General features: G+C 33.0%; 1 protein-coding gene, 1 long non-coding RNA gene and 1 pseudogene across 3 annotated transcripts; 1 reads left to right on the forward strand and 2 right to left on the reverse strand.

Annotated features, from left to right (window-relative positions):
- Positions 1–1,836: 1,836 nt before the first annotated feature.
- On the reverse strand, positions 1,837–3,571 carry LOC115992064. The gene is made up of 2 exons (XR_004092478.1): positions 3,487–3,571; positions 1,837–2,333 (listed from the first exon to the last, which is right to left on the reverse strand). It is a non-coding gene; the product is annotated as an uncharacterized LOC115992064 (long non-coding RNA).
- A 1,509-nt stretch (positions 3,572–5,080) lies between these two features.
- LOC115974189 lies at positions 5,081–8,024 on the forward strand (annotated as a pseudogene). The gene is made up of 2 exons (XR_004087848.1): positions 5,081–5,222; positions 5,758–8,024. The product of XR_004087848.1 is annotated as a pentatricopeptide repeat-containing protein At2g17525, mitochondrial-like (transcript).
- Positions 8,025–10,387: 2,363 nt separating this feature from the next.
- Positions 10,388–20,187, reverse strand: LOC115993414 (probable H/ACA ribonucleoprotein complex subunit 1). The gene is made up of 3 exons (XM_031117464.1): positions 19,702–20,187; positions 11,845–11,878; positions 10,388–10,660 (listed from the first exon to the last, which is right to left on the reverse strand). The coding sequence occupies exons 1-3, from the start codon at positions 19,886–19,888 to the stop codon at positions 10,450–10,452; spliced, it is 432 nt and encodes a 143-aa protein (XP_030973324.1). The 5' UTR covers positions 19,889–20,187; the 3' UTR covers positions 10,388–10,449.
- Between the last annotated feature and the right edge of the window lie 1,663 nt (positions 20,188–21,850).

Here is a 21,850-nt window from a genome sequence, read left to right on the forward strand (position 1 = left end):
GCTACCTAGTAACAGTAATGGAATCCTGAATTCTGAAGTTAGTTTCTTTATTTTGATTGAGGTTACAATTCAATCTTTAGAAATTATATTATAGATTCTCTACATGCTATCTATTATTAATTTATTACTTACCAACTCAGATGCAATGTCGCTGGTGTTCCTTTTTACAATTGTGTATATAAATGAAGGTAAAATTCACTTGTTTTTGCACCCAAAGTAAAACTCGCTTCTTTACATTCAAATGGCTAAAATAGATGATTCCATTACATTAATATTTGCTCAGTTAGAGACAATCTGGTAAGCTCGTAATATCCATTAGTTTCTCAATGCCCTTATTTTAATGCAAGATCATATAAAACAAACTCAAATAGCCTTTCGGACCACAAACCTTGCTAAAAAAAAATTTCCTACATTCCTTACATCTTCACAACAAAATCCCACAATGGTCTCAACATGGTTTGGTAAAAGGGCTGCAAAGATGAAGTTCTAAGAGTCAGATTCAACCTTAGTGATTTCTATGCTAACCTTTAACCATTATGCCTCTCCAACTTTGTCTAATCTCATTTTGAATGTAGGAAACTACTGAACAGACAGTGGAGGGTGGTCCATCAACATCCTTATGGTGAAGCGAACCAATGCACATATCTTTTGGCAAATAAGGGAAGAAGGCAAAACTTTTGTATGCGCTGCGCACGTACACCCTTTCTGTCAGTGAGACAAAGTTCTCATGCGTCTAGCGCATGAGATACCTTCTCGGGAAGAACATAATATGAATTAACTCATAAATACACTCCATGTCCATCCTTTTTTATTAGAATCTTGGGGGCATGTGCTCAAATAGACTATGTACTATAATGAACTTTGGTTATAGAATTTTAAACACCCTTTAAATTAATAAATACTTCCCTGGAAGCAACAAACACCTTATATTCATCAATGATTTTGCATTAATATCTTCATGGATATAAATATGTAAGGTAACAAATATCTAAACGAAACTACACCATACTATAAACCAATTACGGGCGTGAATCTAAACCACTGTTGACAGAGTCATTCATTAAGGAAATTTAAATGTTAGAAGAGAATAGGAAAAGCCAATGTGCCTTTTTATACATGCTGTAAGTAATGAAGAGTTTTCATGGGGACAAGGGGGTTTGCTCGCCCAATGAGAAAATCCTAACCATTTTCCTCTTCAAGATTCACAAATTGACTAGTGACTTTCCAAAAATTACCAAACTTACCTTAATTTTAAACCAACCAAATTCAAGAATATATTTCTATTTTACAATTTTTATTTTATTTATTGATAAGTTACACATGCATCAACTCATTTCAGTTTGATCACTCCAATCTTATTTTGCCAATTTTATGTCCCTGTGTAGGACATTAGCTCATGGATGACAAAGTGACAAAAGGAGCTATTTGGCATATATGTGAAGTTAATAATTTAATCCGCATAAGTTCTATATTATTAACTTAGTGTTTGTTTGATATTATCTTATTTAAGTTTTTTCTAATTGGACTAAAATATAGTTATACTTAAAAAAGTAAGGTTTTATAAAGTTATATATTAAAGTAGATAGTACCCCTTTTTTCGTGTATAAAAATCATTTACAATGTCAAATAAAGTTCTGAGTCATGTTTCGTTTTGTACTCTGCAAGTATTACTACTATTATATTCAGATGTGCAATCCTTTGATATGGTTTAATACTTCAATTGTTCAACCTCTACTCATGCTAGGTCAATTGTTCAATTGTTTACACTTGTAATCTTTATTACGAGTAATTATCTAGATTTAAGAAATAATAATGTAAAATAGAAACAAAAGAAAGTAGGACATTAAAACTATTTTATTAACAAAAACCATATATTACACAACACACATTACTACTTTCATCACACAGTCTAAGAAGGCTATCTACCCAAGCATATGATTCATATGTCTACCAAGCACATGATACATATGGATAGCAAGCCCATTATAAACTTTAAATTTATTCAATCACATATTATATATAATATCCATAAAGCAGAATACGATAATTTCTCATGTAGCTCCGCACAAGAACATCACTATTTTTTGCCCTTTTGACCAGCATGCAGTCCAGCAAAATAAATCTGGGGATTACTTTGAAAAGAGTCCCTTGAAATGTGTGATCCTCCTCCACTCCCTGGAGCAACCATCTTGCCACCACTGCCACCGCCCATAGAGCCACCCCCACCACTTTTGGCTGCACCACTGCCAGTGCCACAACCTCCTTTGCCACATCCACCGCCACCACTTCCTCCTCCTTTGCCACCACCGTTGCCGCCCATTCTGAATTTGTAGCTGCATAGTAATTACTATTAATATAATTAGTACTATTTTTTTTATAAGATATAATTAGTATTATTAACCGCTAAAACATCCAAGAAAATTGTTGCTTAAAACAAGATATGACTTAAGTATCCATAGAGAGTTATGGTTAAAGGTTTAGTGCAAGAGAAGGCCATAGACCAAAGGAACTTGTATATATTCTTTTCTAAGACAATCCATTTCAAAAGATTTCCCACCCAACACCAAGGAAATCTCCATAAGAATTCCATTCAAAAGAGATCCCAATCTTATAAAGTACCATGATAACTAACGTTTCATAAAAAATTAGGTGTTGTACTACTAGTTCTGTCATGAAGATTGCAAGAACTAGATGTTGGATATGAATACCATGTTACACAAGCTTATGTGTCATGATATAAACCACCATGTCATAAAGACTCATGTGTTGTGTAATTAGTTGTGTCACAAAGACTGCAAAAATCAAGTAGTGTTTCTCCTTATTCAAGCTATGTTTGGTTAATGAACTGTAAATTCGAGAGAAGTGATTGATTTTGGCTAGCCTAAGCCTTAGAATTTGGCATAGTTCTATCAACTTCCTTTGAGACCACTCTCTTATTGACACAAGGCCACCACAAACTTAACCCAATTTTCTTTTGAAATCTTATTAGGACATCAATTTTACATGGTTAGACAAAAGTCTTGTGTGTTACGCTTATGAAGCCCATCTTTAAATCAATCCCATCCAAATGTGTCTAAAATTATTGGGTCCACGATTAAACCATAAACATTATATTAAACAATTTTATGAAATCCCCAAAATTCCTTTAGAAATTGAGAATTTTGGTCTTTTGAAAGTTCGTTCCTTTGATCCATTAAAACAATTTGTATCACAACATCATTCAAGACAATAAGCCATCAAACCCTCAACTTGCCGAAATAAACTCAATAGTAACTAAAATTAGATTTATCAACTATTAAATGTTAGGAATTCAACCCCCAAATTTGAATTATTGAGAAACCTCAAAGGACCACCTTTTGTGAAGACCCTTAACCATTTGTCATAAATATCTACCAACACCCAAAACCACTCATAATCTCAAGGACATCCATCAATTATAATAAAAACTAACAAATAAGATGAAAATAAAAGGACTTAGGATTTTACCTTAAAATCTTGGAGAAACTGAGCCCAGGATGTCCTAGTGAGTGTTTGTGAGTGTGTGTGTGTGAGTGAGAAAGGGGGGGGAGGGGGGGGTTTGTAAAATAAGGAAGAAAAAGGGGGTATGGCACTTAAGTTTAACGCTATCATTTTTATTTTTTATTTTTTACCGATTCTTGAAAAATCTTGTAATGATAACATTTGAAATAGTATGCAAATTGTTCATTGATGATTGATCTATTTTTAGTTATTAAAGAAGGCAGATTGTTAACCTATTTATATACTTTTTTTTTTTTTTTTTGAGAATGAGCCAATTAATTGAGTTATTATGAAAATATTTAAAATGAACAATTAATTTTTTTAGAACTTGAAAAAACTTTCTTTGTAATTTATACTTGACATTGATAATAAATTGTGAAATTATATTAGTTTAAATTCACTTAGAAGTAGCATCAAATGAGTTGAAATACTTTTAGTTTTTGATGAACTAAAAATAATTTAAATTACAAAGACACTTAGCATAAAATTGAAAGCATTTGAAATATAATTTGAGATGACAATTGGTATAAAATTATAGTGTACTTAAAATCTAATTTAAATTTTATTCAACCTTCATTTTAATATATTACATTATATAAATTTTTTGCAAAGGTAAAGGTTCTGTATATCTACTGTTCGAATGAATTGATGTTTGAAGCTTCCTAGTTCCTACCGAAAAAAAAAAGTAACTTAATCATGGTTATTCATGGGAAAAAACAAAGCAACTTAATCATGGTTGCTTTACAAAAGTAAAGCATTAATAAAGCTTGCTAAAGCAGACAATCTCAAACATGATTTCTATCCTTCTTCCTTTAAACATGATTTCTTCCAACCGTTTGTGAGCACTCACTTTATGTATCTCGTTGGTGCTTTTAATTGTCTTATAACATGAAATATAATTTTATTAACAATTGAAATGTTCTTATAACAAGAAACATAAGTTTCTCAAAAAAAAAAAAAAAAAAAAAAAAAAAAAAAAAAAAAAAAAAAAATATAAATTATTACTGTTAATCTTATGAGATTAAAGTTGTCAAAAGTTGAGGCATAGACCTATTTAAGAAAAGAAGTTGAGGCATAGACAATTTTACAATGGATAATGCAACATATTAAAGAGTGTCCCTAATAAAAAAGAAAAAAAAAAAAAAGAGTGTCTCTAACAAAATATTATTACTTTATATGAAATTCTTTCCGATAAGATTCGAACTAAATGTTTTATTTTTGTCCACCAAGCCTTGGACTTGGCTTGAGTCCTGTTTATACAAGAGTCACCATTCCGTTAAGATTCAATGCAACTGTGCACTAAATGTTACCATCCTGATGGATCCAATGCAACTGTGCACTGGACCAATTCTTACCCATAGACCCTAGTCCTGTACACTAAAGCTTTGCCCCAGATTTGGAGAGCTAGAAACAATAATCCATGTATTGGGCCTAAAGTATTGGGCCCAAAGTATTTGGGTTGGGTTGAATGTCCGTTTCAATCAAAATTATAATATGAAGTAACCCAGTTTTATAAATTTTTTGTTATTCAACCCAGCCCACTCGATTCTTGTCATTGATCCACATTAACATTCACAAGGCCCGAACCATCTCAAGCACTTTATGCTTTATTATGCTACACAGAGATCAGAAACAGAGCTTTGAATTGCATTCCTGGGACGACGCTGTGGTGGCTCGAGCTACGTGACGATTTCAAATGAATGGTATCTTCAAGGTTCCTTTTTTATTGATCCTGGCTGATTTTGCAGTTTGGGGATTTTGTGAAAAATGGGTTTTTTTGTTTGTTTATATAGTGTAGGTAAGTTGTTTGTTGTTAGTTCTGAGTGAGGATTTCTAATTAGACCAAAAAACAATATAGGACCAAAAAACATTTTTAAATCGTTTTTTTTTTCATTACTTGTTGAAGCTGTGGATTATGGGTGATTGAGAGTGAAAGGCGATGAACAACTCATAAAATAAAGATTGCAAATTTAAATGTATTGAAAAATTAAAACCACATATAAAAATGTGAACTTAGTATTTTTATTACTATGAATGATAAAAATGATGATTAATTATAGTTCAGAAAATAGGACTAGAATAGGAGAGAGTTTGACTTTCTTTCTATATTTCATACCCAATGGCATAGCCTTTTAAATGTGATGGAGAGGATAGCTACTTTGAATTACATATGTGTAAAATGTAAGCATTTTGATCATACTGTTTTGCTTTATCTACAATTCTTCTTTCTTGGTGCAGGGCATAAGATTTTGTGATGTGACATTGGATCAAGTATAATGGTTAATAACTCAACACCCAGTATGAAAATAAATTAGTTGGTGTTGGAAACAAAGCACTTCATGCCCCAAATCTCCAACCCTTCAACGCTTCCAATCTTCTGCTCACTAACTTATCAGAGATTTCTTTTTTGCAGCCCGCAATCAAAATGCATTTCATCCTCATCATCTCCCGTTCCATCCCAACAGCACATTGCCCATTTAATACTAGACCAAAAGTCATTCTCCCAAGCCCTTCAAACCTTCAAATGGGCTTCCAAACTCCCCAATTTTACCCACTCTCAATCCACCTACCGTGCATTGATCCACAAGCTCTGTACTTTCCGCCGCTTCGATATTGTAAAGGAATTGCTTCAAGAAATGCCCAACGCAATCGGGTCACCTCCTGATGAAGACATTTTCATCACGATCGTCCGTGGTCTAGGGTGGGCATGTATGGTTAAACGGGTGATCAAAGTGGTTGACTTGGTTACTCAGTTTCGAAAGAAACCTTCTTTGAGGATTTTCAATTCAGTACTTGATGTTCTTGTTAAGGAAGATATTGATTTGGCTCTAGAGTTTTATAGGAAGAAGATGATGGGGAGTGGTGTTGAAGGTGATGAATACACTTTCAGGATCTTAATGAAGGGGCTTTGCTTGACTAATAGGATTGGTGATGGTTTCAAACTGTTGCAAGTGATGAAGTCTAGGGAAATCATACCAAATACTGTGATTTATAACACTGTACTTCATGCACTTTGCAGGAATGGGAAGTTGGAAGAGCAAGGAGCTTGATGAATGAGATGGAGGAGCTTAATGATGTGACTTTTAATATCATAATATCTGCGTATTGTAAAGAAGAGAATTTGGTTCAAGCTCTTGTTCTCTTAGAGAAGTGCTTGAATCTGGGGTTTGTGCCCGATGTTGTAACAGGGACTAAGGTTCTGGAAGTTCTCTGCAATGTTGGTCGTGTAACTGAGGCTGTTGACATTTTGAACAGATTGGAGAGAAAGGGAAGTGTCTTGGATGTTGTGGTTTATAACACTTTGATAAAGGGGTTTTGTAGATTAGGGAAAGTGAAAGTTGGGCATTGCCTTTTGAAGGAGATGGAGAGGAAGGGCTGCCTTCCAAATGTGGACACATACAATATATTGATCTCTGGTTGTTGTGAGTCTGAAATGTTGGATTTGGCTCTTGATCTGTTTAATGAGATGAAAACAGATGGAATTAATTGGAATTTTCTTACATATGATACATTAATTAAAGGTTTGTGTTCAGGCAGGAGGATGGAAGATGGGTTTAAGATTTTGGAAATAATGGAGGAGAGTAAGGAGGGATCTAGGGGTCGTTTAAGCCCTTATGATAGTGTGTTATATGGTCTGTATAAGAAGAATCAGTTAGATGACGCACTCACATTTATGACCCAGATGGGGAAGTTATTCCCTAGAGCAGTTGATAGGAGCTTGAGAATTTTAAGTCTTTGTGAAGAGGGTGCTATTGAGGATGCAAAGAAGGTTTTTGGTCAGATACTTGGAGAAGGGGGAGTTCCAAATGTTCTTGTTTATGACCATTTAATCCATGTATTTTGTGAAGGTGGGTATATGCGTGAAGCATTTGAGCTGATGAATGAGATGGTTGGACGTGGTTATTATCCACTTGCACCAACATTCAATGCTCTGATTAGTGGGTTCTGCAGGCAAGGAATGGTCAGTAGTGCTTTGAAGCTCATTGACGACATGGTTGTGAGGGGTTGCAAACTTGATATAAGAAGTTATAATCCCTTGGTTGATGCTCTTTGTAGGAAGGGGGGTTTTCAAAAGGCTTTTGGGCTCTTTTCACAAATGTTAGAAAAGGATATTGCTCCTGATTTATCATCATGGAACTCATTGCTTCTTAGTTGGTGTCAAGAAACATCATGGTTAGCAAGACAGAACATATTCCAAGTAAATTACCTTTTACAGCAGATTTCTGAGATTTGAATTAATTTTAGCTATTGATATATAGATAAAGTGTAAGACGAAGAATTTTCGACATAGTGAATGTGAGTAAAAGTAAAGGCTGCATTAGCTTGTTCGTTATTTACCAATAATGCATGACCTAAATGGGAAATGAAGGTTTTTTAATATATTCCAAGTTAGAGGTTCAAGAGTCAGAGATGGTTGTGTGTGAAGAGAAAAAGATAGTGGAAGGAAAAGAGTGAATTATACTTTTATTATTTTATTGGGTTGTATGTAAAAATAAAAATTGGAATGTGGGGTGAGTTGTAAAATAGATAAAGTAGTGTTTGAGAATGCAAAATAGTCTCTCTTTTTTTTTGTATCCCCGGATGCTAGTGCTCTAAGGTTACAAATATGCAATCTTACTATAGTTAGGATGGATAATTTTTTGGGTTTACATACCTAGATGGAGCTTGCTTTTAAAGGTCTAAGGTCTAGTTGCTAAAATAGCAAGGGGAGTTTTTACACCCCCAATGCTAGTGCTCTTAGTAGTGAGAGTGGGGTGACTTTTAATTCTTGTGGGTTGGTCTACAGAATGAAAGATCTAATTAAACAGAAAGAATAGTATTTCCATGAAAAATAGTAAAGGCTTTTTGTCAATTTATTATAAACAATATGAGAAATGTTAACGGATGTTTTTATTGCAATTGTCAAAAAATTATTTTAATAAATTTTTTTATAAAAAAAACAATTAATATTTTGACAGTTTTTTTTTTTTTCTCATAAAAATGATATCAAAGTTTTTCTAAAATAGGTTATTAACAATTACTCTAAGGATACCCATTAACATGACTCTTTTATTTTTTTCATCTTATAAGATAGAAGTGGAAATAATATATGAACTTACAAATGTTTATGATAAATAATAAAAAAAATTGCTTGGATATAAGATAATACCATGTTTAGACAGTTTAGTGATTCTTCCTTTACATAATTGTTGGTTTTATTTTCTTTCTATTTTCTAAATTATTTCTTTTGTTGGGCATATTCTTCATATGTATTTATATGCATCATTTGGACTAGAAAAAAAAAAAAAAATTTTGTTGTAGACCTATATTTAATCATTTCCCAGAGTTTTATGTAAATAATATAAAATTTATAGCGCAATATATCTTGCAAGTTTGAATGGGATAAATGTGTAATGTACTCATGTATTGTATTAAATTAAGGAAAAGAGTAAAACCTTGAACTTTATATATATATATAACATAACATAGCATGAATTAACTCATAAATATACTCCATGTCCATCCTTTTTTATTAGAATCTTGGGGGCATATGCTCAAATAGACTATGTACTATAATGACCTTTGGTTATATAATTTTAAACACCCTTTAAATTAATAATACTTCCCTGGAAGCAATAAACACCTTATATTCATCAATGATTTTGCATTAATATCTTTATGGATACAAATTTTTTTTTTTTTTTTTGAGAGTCCTTTATGGATACAAATATGTAAGGTAACAAGCATCTAAACGAAACTATACCATACTATAAACCAATTACGGGCATGAATCTAAACCAATGTTGACACAGTCATTCATTAAGGAAATTTAAATGTCAGAAGAGAATAAGAAAAGCCAATGTGCCTTCTTTTACATGCTGTAAGCAATGAAGAGTTTTCATGGGGACAAGGGGGTTTGCTCACCCAATGAGAAAATCCTAACCATTTACCTCTTCAAGATTCACAAATTGACTAATAACTTTACAAAAATTACCAAACTTACCTTAATTTTAAACCGACCAAATTCAAGAATATATTTCAATTTCGCAATTTTAATTTTATTTATTGATAAGTTACACATGCATCAACTCATTTCAATCTAATCACTCCAATCTTATTTTGCCAATTTTATGTCCTTGCATGTCACGTGACTAGGACATTAGCTCATGGATGACAAAGTGACAGAAGGACCTATCTGGCATATATGTGAAGTTAATAATTTAATCCGCATAAGTTCTATATTGTTAACTTAGTGTTTGTTTGATATTATCTTATTTAAGTTTTTTCTAATTGGACTAAAATATTGTTACACTTAAAAAAGTAAGGTTTTATAAAGTTATATATTAACAAAATAAGAAGAAAACTAAACGAAAAAGCTCAATGCACTTGTGCATTTGTCAAAGTAGATAGCGCCCCTTTTTTCATGTATAAAAATCATTTACAATGTCAAATAAAGTTCTGAGTCATGCTTCGTTTTGTACTCTGCAAGTATTACTATTATTATATTCAGATGTGCAATCCTTTGACATGGTTTAATACTTCAATTGTTCAACCTCTACTCATGCCAGGTCAATTGTTCAATTGTTTACGCTTGTAATCTTTATTACGAGTAATTATCTAGATTGAAGAAATAATAATGTAAAACAAAAACAAAAGCAATTAGGACATTAAAACTATTTTATTAACAAAAACCATATATTACACAGCACACATTACTACTTTCATCACACAATCTAAGAAGGCTATCTGCCCAACCATATGATTCATATGTCTAACAAGCACATGATTCATATGGATAGCAAGCCCATTATAAACTTTAACTTTATTCAATCACATATTATATATAATATCCATAAAGCAGAATTAATAAGATAGTTTCCCATGTAGCTCCTAACAGGAACATCATTATTTTTTTCCCTTTTGACAAACATGTAGTCCATCAAAATAAATCTAGGGATGACTTTGAAAAGAGTCCCTTGAAATGTGTGATCCTCCTCCACTCCCTGGAGCAACCATCCTGCCACCACTGCCACTGCCCACAGAGCCAACCCCACCACTTTTGGCTGCACCACCGCAAGTGCCACAGCCTCCTTTGTTACCTCCTTTGCCACCACTTCCTCCTCCTTTGCCACCACCGTTGCCGCCCATTCTAAATGTGTAGCTGCTTAGTAATTATTATTAATATAATTAGTACTATTTTTTTTATAAGATATAATTAGTACTATTAATTGCTAAAGATGTCCAAGAAAATTGTTGCTTAAAATAAGATATGACTTACGTATCTATAGAAAGTTATGGTCAAAGGTTTAGTGCATGAGAAGGCCATAGACCAAAGGAACTTGCTTAAATTTGTTTTTCTAAGACAATACATTTCAAAAGATTTCCCACCCAATAACAAGGAAATCTCCATAAGAATTCCATTCAAAAGAGATCCCAATCTTATTAAGTATCGTGATAACTAACATTTCATAAAAATTTAGGTGTTGTACTACTGGTTGTGTCATGAAGACTGCAAGAACTGGTTGTAGGATATGAATACCATGCTACACAAGCTTATGTGTTACACTAGCTTATGTGTCATGATATAAACCACCATGTCATAAAGACTCAAGTGTTGTGTAATTCGTCATGTCACAAAGACTGCAAAAATCAAGTAGTGTTGTACCCTATTCAAGCTATGTTTGGTTAATTAATTGTAAATTCGAGAGAAGTGATTGATTTAGGCTAGCCTAAGCCTTAGAATTTGGCATAGTTCTATCAACTTCCTTTGAGACCACTCTCTTATTGATACAAGGCCACCACAAACTTAACCCAATTTTTTTTTTTTTTTTTTTTTTGAAATCTTAATAGGACATCAATTTTACATGGTTAGACAAAAGTCTCGTATTACGCTTATGAAGCCCATCTTTAAATCAATCCCATAAAAATGTGTCTAAAATCATTGGGTCCACAATTAAGCAATAAACTTTATATTAAACAATTTTATGAAATCCCCAAAATTCCTTTAGAAATTAAGAATTTTGGTCTTTTGAAAGTTCATTCCTTTGATTAATTAAAGCAATTAGTATCACAACATCATTCAAGACAATAAGCCATCAAACCCTCAACTTGCCCAAATAAACTCAATAGTTACTAATATTAGATTTATCAACTGTTAAATGTTAAGAATCCAACCCCTAAATTTGAATTATTAAGAAACCTCAAAGGACCACCTTTTGTGAAGACCCTTAACCATTTGTCATAAAAATCTACCAACACCCAAAATCACTCATAATCTCAAGGATATCTATGAAGTATAATAAAAACTAACAAACAAGATGAAAATAAAAGGACTTAGGATTTTACCTTAAAATCTTGGAGAAACTAAGCCTAGGATGTCCTAGAGAGAGTGTGTGTGTGTGTGTGTGTGAGTGAGAGAGGAGGGGGGGGGGAATAAGGAAGAAAAAGGGGGTACGGTACGGTACTTAAGTTTAACGCTATCATTTTTATTTTTTATTTTTTACCGACTCTTAAAAAATCTTGTAAGAATAATATTGAAAAGAGTACGCAAATTGTTCATTGTTGATTGATCTATTTTTAGTTATTAAAGAAGTCAGATTGTTAGCCTATTTATATATATATATATAATATTTTTGAGAATGAGCTTATTTATATACTTAGTTTATACTTCTGTAGAGAGGGAAATTTCCCGACCTATCATAAGCTGACACGTCACATTACCAAGTCCACAAAATACAGCCAATTACAGAACACCATGTATTGCTGCTAGGTTTTGCTATCACTATTCAGAAGCCAACAGAAATTTGCCAAGTGTCATGCAAGAGCCAATCACGCATCAGCGCACGTGTAAGCGATGACTCAAGCAGCCTCGCACGTGTAAGCGATGACTCAAGCAACCTCGCACATGTAAGCGATGACTTAAGCGGACCAATCAAGCTGTGACATGTGTCACCAATCAAGCTCTGCCACGTGTCGCTCACCCACCCCAAAACTCCTATAAATAGAAGCCTTCCTGAGACATTTAGGGGGACCGAATTCAGAAGGGAAAAAGCTCTGCTGGAATCAAGCCCTGAAGCCTCCAGGAACTTCAAGAACTTCAACCCCAAAATCGGAGAACATTCGAAGCAGAATCATCTAGATCATCTGCCTAGATCCTAAAGTTCACGGGAATCAAGCTCAAAGGTCCGAAAACATCAACAAATCATAAATCAGTGAAGCTCTTCGGATTCAAGCCTCCAAAGCCCCGAAGAACTTCCACCACAAATCTTCAAATACAAAGAACATTCGAAGCAGAATCATCCAAACTATCTGCCTAGATCTCAAAGTTCACTGGAATCAAGCTCAAAAGCCTCCAGAAACCTCAAACAACCACAAATCAGTGAAGCTCTACGGATTCAAGCCTCTAAAGCCCCGGAGAACTTCCACAACAAACCTTCGAAGACGACGAACGCCCGAAGAACACACGAAGAACACGAAGAACACAAAGAACACGAAGAACAAAGAATTTCTAACAAGCTCATAGCCAGAGATTCATTGTAATTCTGTTCCAAAGATCTTCGATCCATTCCTCAACCAAATTGAAGGATATCTTTTGTTCAAAACAAAATCACATCATCACAAATCCAATCAACAAATCTTTTAAGGAGATCGAATCAGAGGATAACTCTTTTGTAATCACAGAGAATTGTACCACACAATCATCAATACAAATTCGCATTTGTGAAACTATTTTCACTTGTTCGACTTTATTTCCAAACGAGAGATTTAGTCGCTTACAACTTCTTAAAGTAAATTTTTTTTATTGTGATACAATTAATTGAGTTATTATGAAAATATTTAAAATGAACAATTTATTTTTTTAGGACATGAAAAAAATTTCATTGTAATTTATACTTGACATTAATAATAAATTTTGAAGTTATATTAGTTTAAAATTAGTCAGAAGCAGCGTCAAATAAGTTGAAAATACTTTTAAGATGAACTAAAAGATACTTAACATAAAATTGAAAGTATTTGAAATATAATTTGAGATGACAATTGGTATAAAATTATAGTGTAATTAAAATCTAATTGAAATTTTATTCAACTTTCACTTTAATATATTACATTTTATAAATTTTTTGCAGAGGTAAAGGTCCGGTATATTTACTGTTTGAATGAATTGAGGTTTGAAGCTTCCTACTTCCAACCGATAAAAAAAGTAACTTAATCATGGTTAAATCATGGTTATTCATGAAAAAAAAAAGAACCTTAATCATGGTTGCTTTACAAAAGTCTTTTTTTTTTTTTGGGGGTGGGGGGTGTGGGGTGGGGGTGTTTAAAAGCTTTACAAAAGTTAAGCATTAATGAAGCTTGCTAAAGCAGTCAATCTCAATCATGGAGTGCTGCATTTTCTATCCTTCTTCCTTTAAATATTATTTCTTCCAACTATTTGTGAGCACTCACTATATCTATCTCGTTGGTGCTTTTAATTGTCTAAATATAAATTTATTAACAATTGAAATGTTCTTATAACATGTAATAGAAGTATCTCAACCAAAAAAAAAAAAAAATAGAAAAGAGATATAAATTATTACTGTTAATCCCATGAAATTAGGGTCTGTTCGGATACCGCTTATTGCTGAAAATTGAAAATACTGTAGCAAAATAATTTTTAAATGTATGAATAGTACCGTGAGATCCATTTAAATTTTTTTTTTTTTTTTGGCAGAAAAAAGAGGTTTGTGGGTCTCGTGAACAGTGCACGGACCCACTAAAGAAAAAAACGTGCCGCTGGGAAGCACAAAACACACTTCCCAAACGTACACTATAGGTGACCAAAGTTGAGGCATAGACCTATTTAAGACAAAAAGTTGAGGAATAGACAATTTTGCAAAGGATAGTGCAACATATTATATTAAAGAGTGTCCCTAATAAAATATATTTACTTTATATGAAATTTCGTTTTGATAAGATTCGAACTAAAAGTTTATTTTTGTTCACCAAACTTTGGACTTGGCTTGAGTCCTACTTATACATGTGTCACCATTTTGATTAATTCAATGCAATTGAACAATGAACATTAAATTAGAACACTTTTGAATACGTGTCTCCATTCTGATGAGTACAATGCAACTGAGCATTGGACACATCCTTACCCCTAGACCCTAGTCTTGTACACTAACACTGTGTTTGGTTAGGGTGATAATAAGGAGGATGAAAAATAAAGAGAGGAAAATAAGGTGAAAAACAGTGTTTTTCACTGTTTGGCAAAAGAAGAAAAATGCTAAGGATGGAAAACCCAGGAGAAAATTTTCTCTCTCGGGCCCACAATTTACATCCTCCCAAATTGGGAGGAAAATTGTGGAGAGAAAAGTGCTCTCACTGTGGAATTACACAAATGCTCTCTCCCACCTACCCTCTTCACAAACACAACAGCTGTTCTGGAATCAAGTAAAAAAAAAAAAAAAGAGAGAGAGCAAGAGCTGGAGAAAAAAAAGAGAGAATGAGAGCAAGCTGGAACGTTCTTGAATGAGGGGAAAAGGAAAGAAAAGAAGGGGGAGATAAAGAGATAAGGACAAATGTGTATGGAGGAAGAAAAAAAAAAAAAAGAGTGAGAGCTGGAGAAAAAAAAGAGAGAATGAGAGCACTTCTTGAATGAGGGAGAAAAAGAAAGAAAAGAAGGGGAAGATAAAGAGATAAGGACAAACATGTATGAAAAAAAAAAACAAACGTAAGGATGAAATGAAATGAGAGAAAGGAGAAATAATATAAAGAATAAAAAATCCTAATTGAGAAATGTTACCCTAATATTTTCACAATAAATTTTAAGTAACAGATTGTTATTAGTTAATATTGGTGAGTAAAAAATAATTTCAGTGGTGAGTTCAAATTAGAACCAGTAACAACTTTCTACATAAATTTTGTTGTGAAAGTATTGCGAAAAATGTTGTGGACGTAACACTTCTCATTGAAAAATATAATTGTTAGTAAATTTTATATTATTTAATGAGTACAAATAAATCTATTTCTTACCTATTATGTAACAAGGATATAATAGTCAATTTATATAAACTACATTTTCTATCCTCCTATTTTTATTTTCAACCAAACAAAAGAGTTTTCCACCCTCCCACTTTTCCATTCCTCCAACCAAACACACAAGAGGAAAAACTAAATATTTTACATCTTCTCATTTTTCCACTCTTCCAATCAAACCGACCTACAGCTTTGCCCGAGATTTGGAGAGCTAGAAACAATAATCCTTGTATTAAGAGATTGCTATTGGGCCTAAAGTATTTGGGTTGGGTTGAATGTCCGTTTCAATCAAAATTTTAATCTGAAGCAAACAAGCTTTATAAATTCTTTGTTATTCAAACCCAGCAGCCCACTCAATGCTTGTCACTGATCCACATAAACATTAACAAAGCCCGAACCATCTCAAGCACTTTATGCTTTATTATACTACACAGTGATCAGAAACAGAGCTTTGCATTTCATTCCTGGGACGACTCTGTGATGGCTCGAGCTGTGTGACGATTTCGAATGAATGTTATCTTCAAGGTTCCTTTTTTATTGATCCTGGCTTATTTTGAGAAAAATCGGTTTTGTTTGTTTGTTTATATAGTGTAGGTAAGGTGTTTGTTGTCAGTTCTGAGTGAGGATTTCGAATTAGACGAAAAACAAAATAGGACGAAAAACATTTATAAATTATTTTTTTTGCATTGCTTGTTGAAGCTGGGGATTATGAAAGATTAAGAGTGAAAGGTGATGAACATCTCATGAAATAAAGATTGCAAATTTAAATGTATTGGAAAAAAAAACCACTTATAAAAATGTGAAGTTAGAAACAACATTAAGTAGGCAAATGAGGAAAAGAGTAGAGGGTTTAATTTGTTCAAGAGAGCTTAAAAACATAGTATATTTATTACTATGAATGATAAAAATGATAATTAATTATAGTTCAGAAAATAGGAATAGAATAGGACGCAATCAGGTCAGCCCCTGATGAAGACATTTTCATCACGATCGTCCGTGGTCTAGGGCGGGCACATATGGTTAAGCGGGTGATCAAAGTGTTTAACTTGGTTACTCAGTTTGGAAAGAAACCTTCTTTGAGGATTTTCAATTCCGTACCAGATGTTCTTGTCAAGGAAGATATTGATTTGGCTCAAGGGTTTTATTGGAAGAAGATGATGGGGAGCGGTGTTGAAGGCGATGAATACACTTTCGGGATCTTAATGAAGGGGCTTTGCTTGACTAACTGGATTGGTGATGGTTTCAAATTGTTGCAAGTGATGAAGTCTAGGGAAATCATACCAAATACTGTGATTTATAACACATTACTTCATGCACTTTGCAGCAATGGGAAAGTTGGGAGAGCAAGGAGCTTGATGAATGAGATATGGAGGAGCCTAATGATGTGACTTTTTATATGTTAATATCTGCCTATTGTAAAGAAGAGAATTTGGTTCAAGCTCTTGTTCTCTTAGAGAAGTGCTTCAATCTGGGGTTTGTGCCTGATGTTGTAACAGGGACTAAGGTAGGGACTAAGGTGCTGGAAGTTCTCTGCAATGTTGGTGGTGTATCTGAGGCAGTTGACATTTTGAACAGATTGGAGAGTAAGGGAAGTGCGGTGGATGTTGTGGCTTATAACACTTTGATAAGGGGTTTTTGTAGATTAGGGAAGGTGAAAGTTGGGCATCGCCTTTTGAAGGAATTGGAGAGGAAGGGCTGGGTTGTATGTAAAAATAAAAATTGGAATGTGGGGTGAGTTGTAAAATAGATAAAGTAGTGTTTGAGAATGCAAAATAGTCTCTCTTTTTTTTTGTATCCCCAGATGCTAGTGCTCTAAGGTTACAAATATGCAATCTTACTATAGTTAGGATGGATAATTTTTTGGGTTTACATACCTAGATGGAGCTTGCTTTTAAAGGTCTAAGGTCTAGTTGCTAAAATAGCAAGGGGAGTTTTTACACCCCCAATGCTAGTGCTCTTAGTAGTGAGAGTGGGGTGACTTTTAATTCTTGTGGGTTGGTCTACAGAATGAAAGATCTAATTAAACAGAAAGAATAGTATTTCCATGAAAAATAGTAAAGGCTTTTTGTCAATTTATTATAAACAATATGAGAAATGTTAACGGATGTTTTTATTGCAATTGTCAAAAAATTATTTTAATAAATTTTTTTATAAAAAAAACAATTAATATTTTGACAGTTTTTTTTTTTTCTCATAAAAATGATATCAAAGTTTTTCTAAAATAGGTTATTAACAATTACTCTAAGGATACCCATTAACATGACTCTTTTATTTTTTTCATCTTATAAGATAGAAGTGGAAATAATATATGAACTTACAAATGTTTATGATAAATAATAAAAAAAATTGCTTGGATATAAGATAATACCATGTTTAGACAGTTTAGTGATTCTTCCTTTACATAATTGTTGGTTTTATTTTCTTTCTATTTTCTAAATTATTTCTTTTGTTGGGCATATTCTTCATATGTATTTATATGCATCATTTGGACTAGAAAAAAAAAAAAAAAAATTTGTTGTAGACCTATATTTAATCATTTCCCAGAGTTTTATGTAAATAATATAAAATTTATAGCGCAATATATCTTGCAAGTTTGAATGGGATAAATGTGTAATGTACTCATGTATTGTATTAAATTAAGGAAAAGAGTAAAACCTTGAACTTTATATATATATATATATATATATATATATATATATATAACATAACATAGCATGAATTAACTCATAAATATACTCCATGTCCATCCTTTTTTATTAGAATCTTGGGGGCATATGCTCAAATAGACTATGTACTATAATGACCTTTGGTTATATAATTTTAAACACCCTTTAAATTAATAATACTTCCCTGGAAGCAATAAACACCTTATATTCATCAATGATTTTGCATTAATATCTTTATGGATACAAATTTTTTTTTTTTTTTTTGAGAGTCCTTTATGGATACAAATATGTAAGGTAACAAGCATCTAAACGAAACTATACCATACTATAAACCAATTACGGGCATGAATCTAAACCAATGTTGACACAGTCATTCATTAAGGAAATTTAAATGTCAGAAGAGAATAAGAAAAGCCAATGTGCCTTCTTTTACATGCTGTAAGCAATGAAGAGTTTTCATGGGGACAAGGGGGTTTGCTCACCCAATGAGAAAATCCTAACCATTTACCTCTTCAAGATTCACAAATTGACTAATAACTTTACAAAAATTACCAAACTTACCTTAATTTTAAACCGACCAAATTCAAGAATATATTTCAATTTCGCAATTTTAATTTTATTTATTGATAAGTTACACATGCATCAACTCATTTCAATCTAATCACTCCAATCTTATTTTGCCAATTTTATGTCCTTGCATGTCACGTGACTAGGACATTAGCTCATGGATGACAAAGTGACAGAAGGACCTATCTGGCATATATGTGAAGTTAATAATTTAATCCGCATAAGTTCTATATTGTTAACTTAGTGTTTGTTTGATATTATCTTATTTAAGTTTTTTCTAATTGGACTAAAATATTGTTACACTTAAAAAAGTAAGGTTTTATAAAGTTATATATTAACAAAATAAGAAGAAAACTAAACGAAAAAGCTCAATGCACTTGTGCATTTGTCAAAGTAGATAGCGCCCCTTTTTTCATGTATAAAAATCATTTACAATGTCAAATAAAGTTCTGAGTCATGCTTCGTTTTGTACTCTGCAAGTATTACTATTATTATATTCAGATGTGCAATCCTTTGACATGGTTTAATACTTCAATTGTTCAACCTCTACTCATGCCAGGTCAATTGTTCAATTGTTTACGCTTGTAATCTTTATTACGAGTAATTATCTAGATTGAAGAAATAATAATGTAAAACAAAAACAAAAGCAATTAGGACATTAAAACTATTTTATTAACAAAAACCATATATTACACAGCACACATTACTACTTTCATCACACAATCTAAGAAGGCTATCTGCCCAACCATATGATTCATATGTCTAACAAGCACATGATTCATATGGATAGCAAGCCCATTATAAACTTTAACTTTATTCAATCACATATTATATATAATATCCATAAAGCAGAATTAATAAGATAGTTTCCCATGTAGCTCCTAACAGGAACATCATTATTTTTTTCCCTTTTGACAAACATGTAGTCCATCAAAATAAATCTAGGGATGACTTTGAAAAGAGTCCCTTGAAATGTGTGATCCTCCTCCACTCCCTGGAGCAACCATCCTGCCACCACTGCCACTGCCCACAGAGCCAACCCCACCACTTTTGGCTGCACCACCGCAAGTGCCACAGCCTCCTTTGTTACCTCCTTTGCCACCACTTCCTCCTCCTTTGCCACCACCGTTGCCGCCCATTCTAAATGTGTAGCTGCTTAGTAATTATTATTAATATAATTAGTACTATTTTTTTTATAAGATATAATTAGTACTATTAATTGCTAAAGATGTCCAAGAAAATTGTTGCTTAAAATAAGATATGACTTACGTATCTATAGAAAGTTATGGTCAAAGGTTTAGTGCATGAGAAGGCCATAGACCAAAGGAACTTGCTTAAATTTGTTTTTCTAAGACAATACATTTCAAAAGATTTCCCACCCAATAACAAGGAAATCTCCATAAGAATTCCATTCAAAAGAGATCCCAATCTTATTAAGTATCGTGATAACTAACATTTCATAAAAATTTAGGTGTTGTACTACTGGTTGTGTCATGAAGACTGCAAGAACTGGTTGTAGGATATGAATACCATGCTACACAAGCTTATGTGTTACACTAGCTTATGTGTCATGATATAAACCACCATGTCATAAAGACTCAAGTGTTGTGTAATTCGTCATGTCACAAAGACTGCAAAAATCAAGTAGTGTTGTACCCTATTCAAGCTATGTTTGGTTAATTAATTGTAAATTCGAGAGAAGTGATTGATTTAGGCTAGCCTAAGCCTTAGAATTTGGCATAGTTCTATCAACTTCCTTTGAGACCACTCTCTTATTGATACAAGGCCACCACAAACTTAACCCAATTTTTTTTTTTTTTTTTTTTTTGAAATCTTAATAGGACATCAATTTTACATGGTTAGACAAAAGTCTCGTATTACGCTTATGAAGCCCATCTTTAAATCAATCCCATAAAAATGTGTCTAAAATCATTGGGTCCACAATTAAGCAATAAACTTTATATTAAACAATTTTATGAAATCCCCAAAATTCCTTTAGAAATTAAGAATTTTGGTCTTTTGAAAGTTCATTCCTTTGATTAATTAAAGCAATTAGTATCACAACATCATTCAAGACAATAAGCCATCAAACCCTCAACTTGCCCAAATAAACTCAATAGTTACTAATATTAGATTTATCAACTGTTAAATGTTAAGAATCCAACCCCTAAATTTGAATTATTAAGAAACCTCAAAGGACCACCTTTTGTGAAGACCCTTAACCATTTGTCATAAAAATCTACCAACACCCAAAATCACTCATAATCTCAAGGATATCTATGAAGTATAATAAAAACTAACAAACAAGATGAAAATAAAAGGACTTAGGATTTTACCTTAAAATCTTGGAGAAACTAAGCCTAGGATGTCCTAGAGAGAGTGTGTGTGTGTGTGTGTGTGAGTGAGAGAGGAGGGGGGGGGGAATAAGGAAGAAAAAGGGGGTACGGTACGGTACTTAAGTTTAACGCTATCATTTTTATTTTTTATTTTTTACCGACTCTTAAAAAATCTTGTAAGAATAATATTGAAAAGAGTACGCAAATTGTTCATTGTTGATTGATCTATTTTTAGTTATTAAAGAAGTCAGATTGTTAGCCTATTTATATATATATATATAATATTTTTGAGAATGAGCTTATTTATATACTTAGTTTATACTTCTGTAGAGAGGGAAATTTCCCGACCTATCATAAGCTGACACGTCACATTACCAAGTCCACAAAATACAGCCAATTACAGAACACCATGTATTGCTGCTAGGTTTTGCTATCACTATTCAGAAGCCAACAGAAATTTGCCAAGTGTCATGCAAGAGCCAATCACGCATCAGCGCACGTGTAAGCGATGACTCAAGCAGCCTCGCACGTGTAAGCGATGACTCAAGCAACCTCGCACATGTAAGCGATGACTTAAGCGGACCAATCAAGCTGTGACATGTGTCACCAATCAAGCTCTGCCACGTGTCGCTCACCCACCCCAAAACTCCTATAAATAGAAGCCTTCCTGAGACATTTAGGGGGACCGAATTCAGAAGGGAAAAAGCTCTGCTGGAATCAAGCCCTGAAGCCTCCAGGAACTTCAAGAACTTCAACCCCAAAATC

Source organism: Quercus lobata, chromosome 1, assembly GCF_001633185.2.
Source record: "Quercus lobata isolate SW786 chromosome 1, ValleyOak3.0 Primary Assembly, whole genome shotgun sequence".
NCBI lineage: Eukaryota > Viridiplantae > Streptophyta > Magnoliopsida > Fagales > Fagaceae > Quercus > Quercus lobata.

Excerpts from the sequence above, each read along its gene's own strand:
- LOC115993414 (XM_031117464.1), bottom strand. The coding sequence starts at position 19,888 with ATGGGCGGCAACGGTGGTGGCAAAGGAGGAGGAAGTGGTGGCAAAGGA. Across the intron at positions 11,879-19,701 it reads TTCAAGGGACTCTTTTCAAA|GACATCCTAGGCTTAGTTTC; the intron begins GTCATCCCTAGA and ends CACTCTCTCTAG. Across the intron at positions 10,661-11,844 it reads AGTTTCTCCAAGATTTTAAG|CTACACATTTAGAATGGGCG; the intron begins GTAAAATCCTAA and ends ATTACTAAGCAG.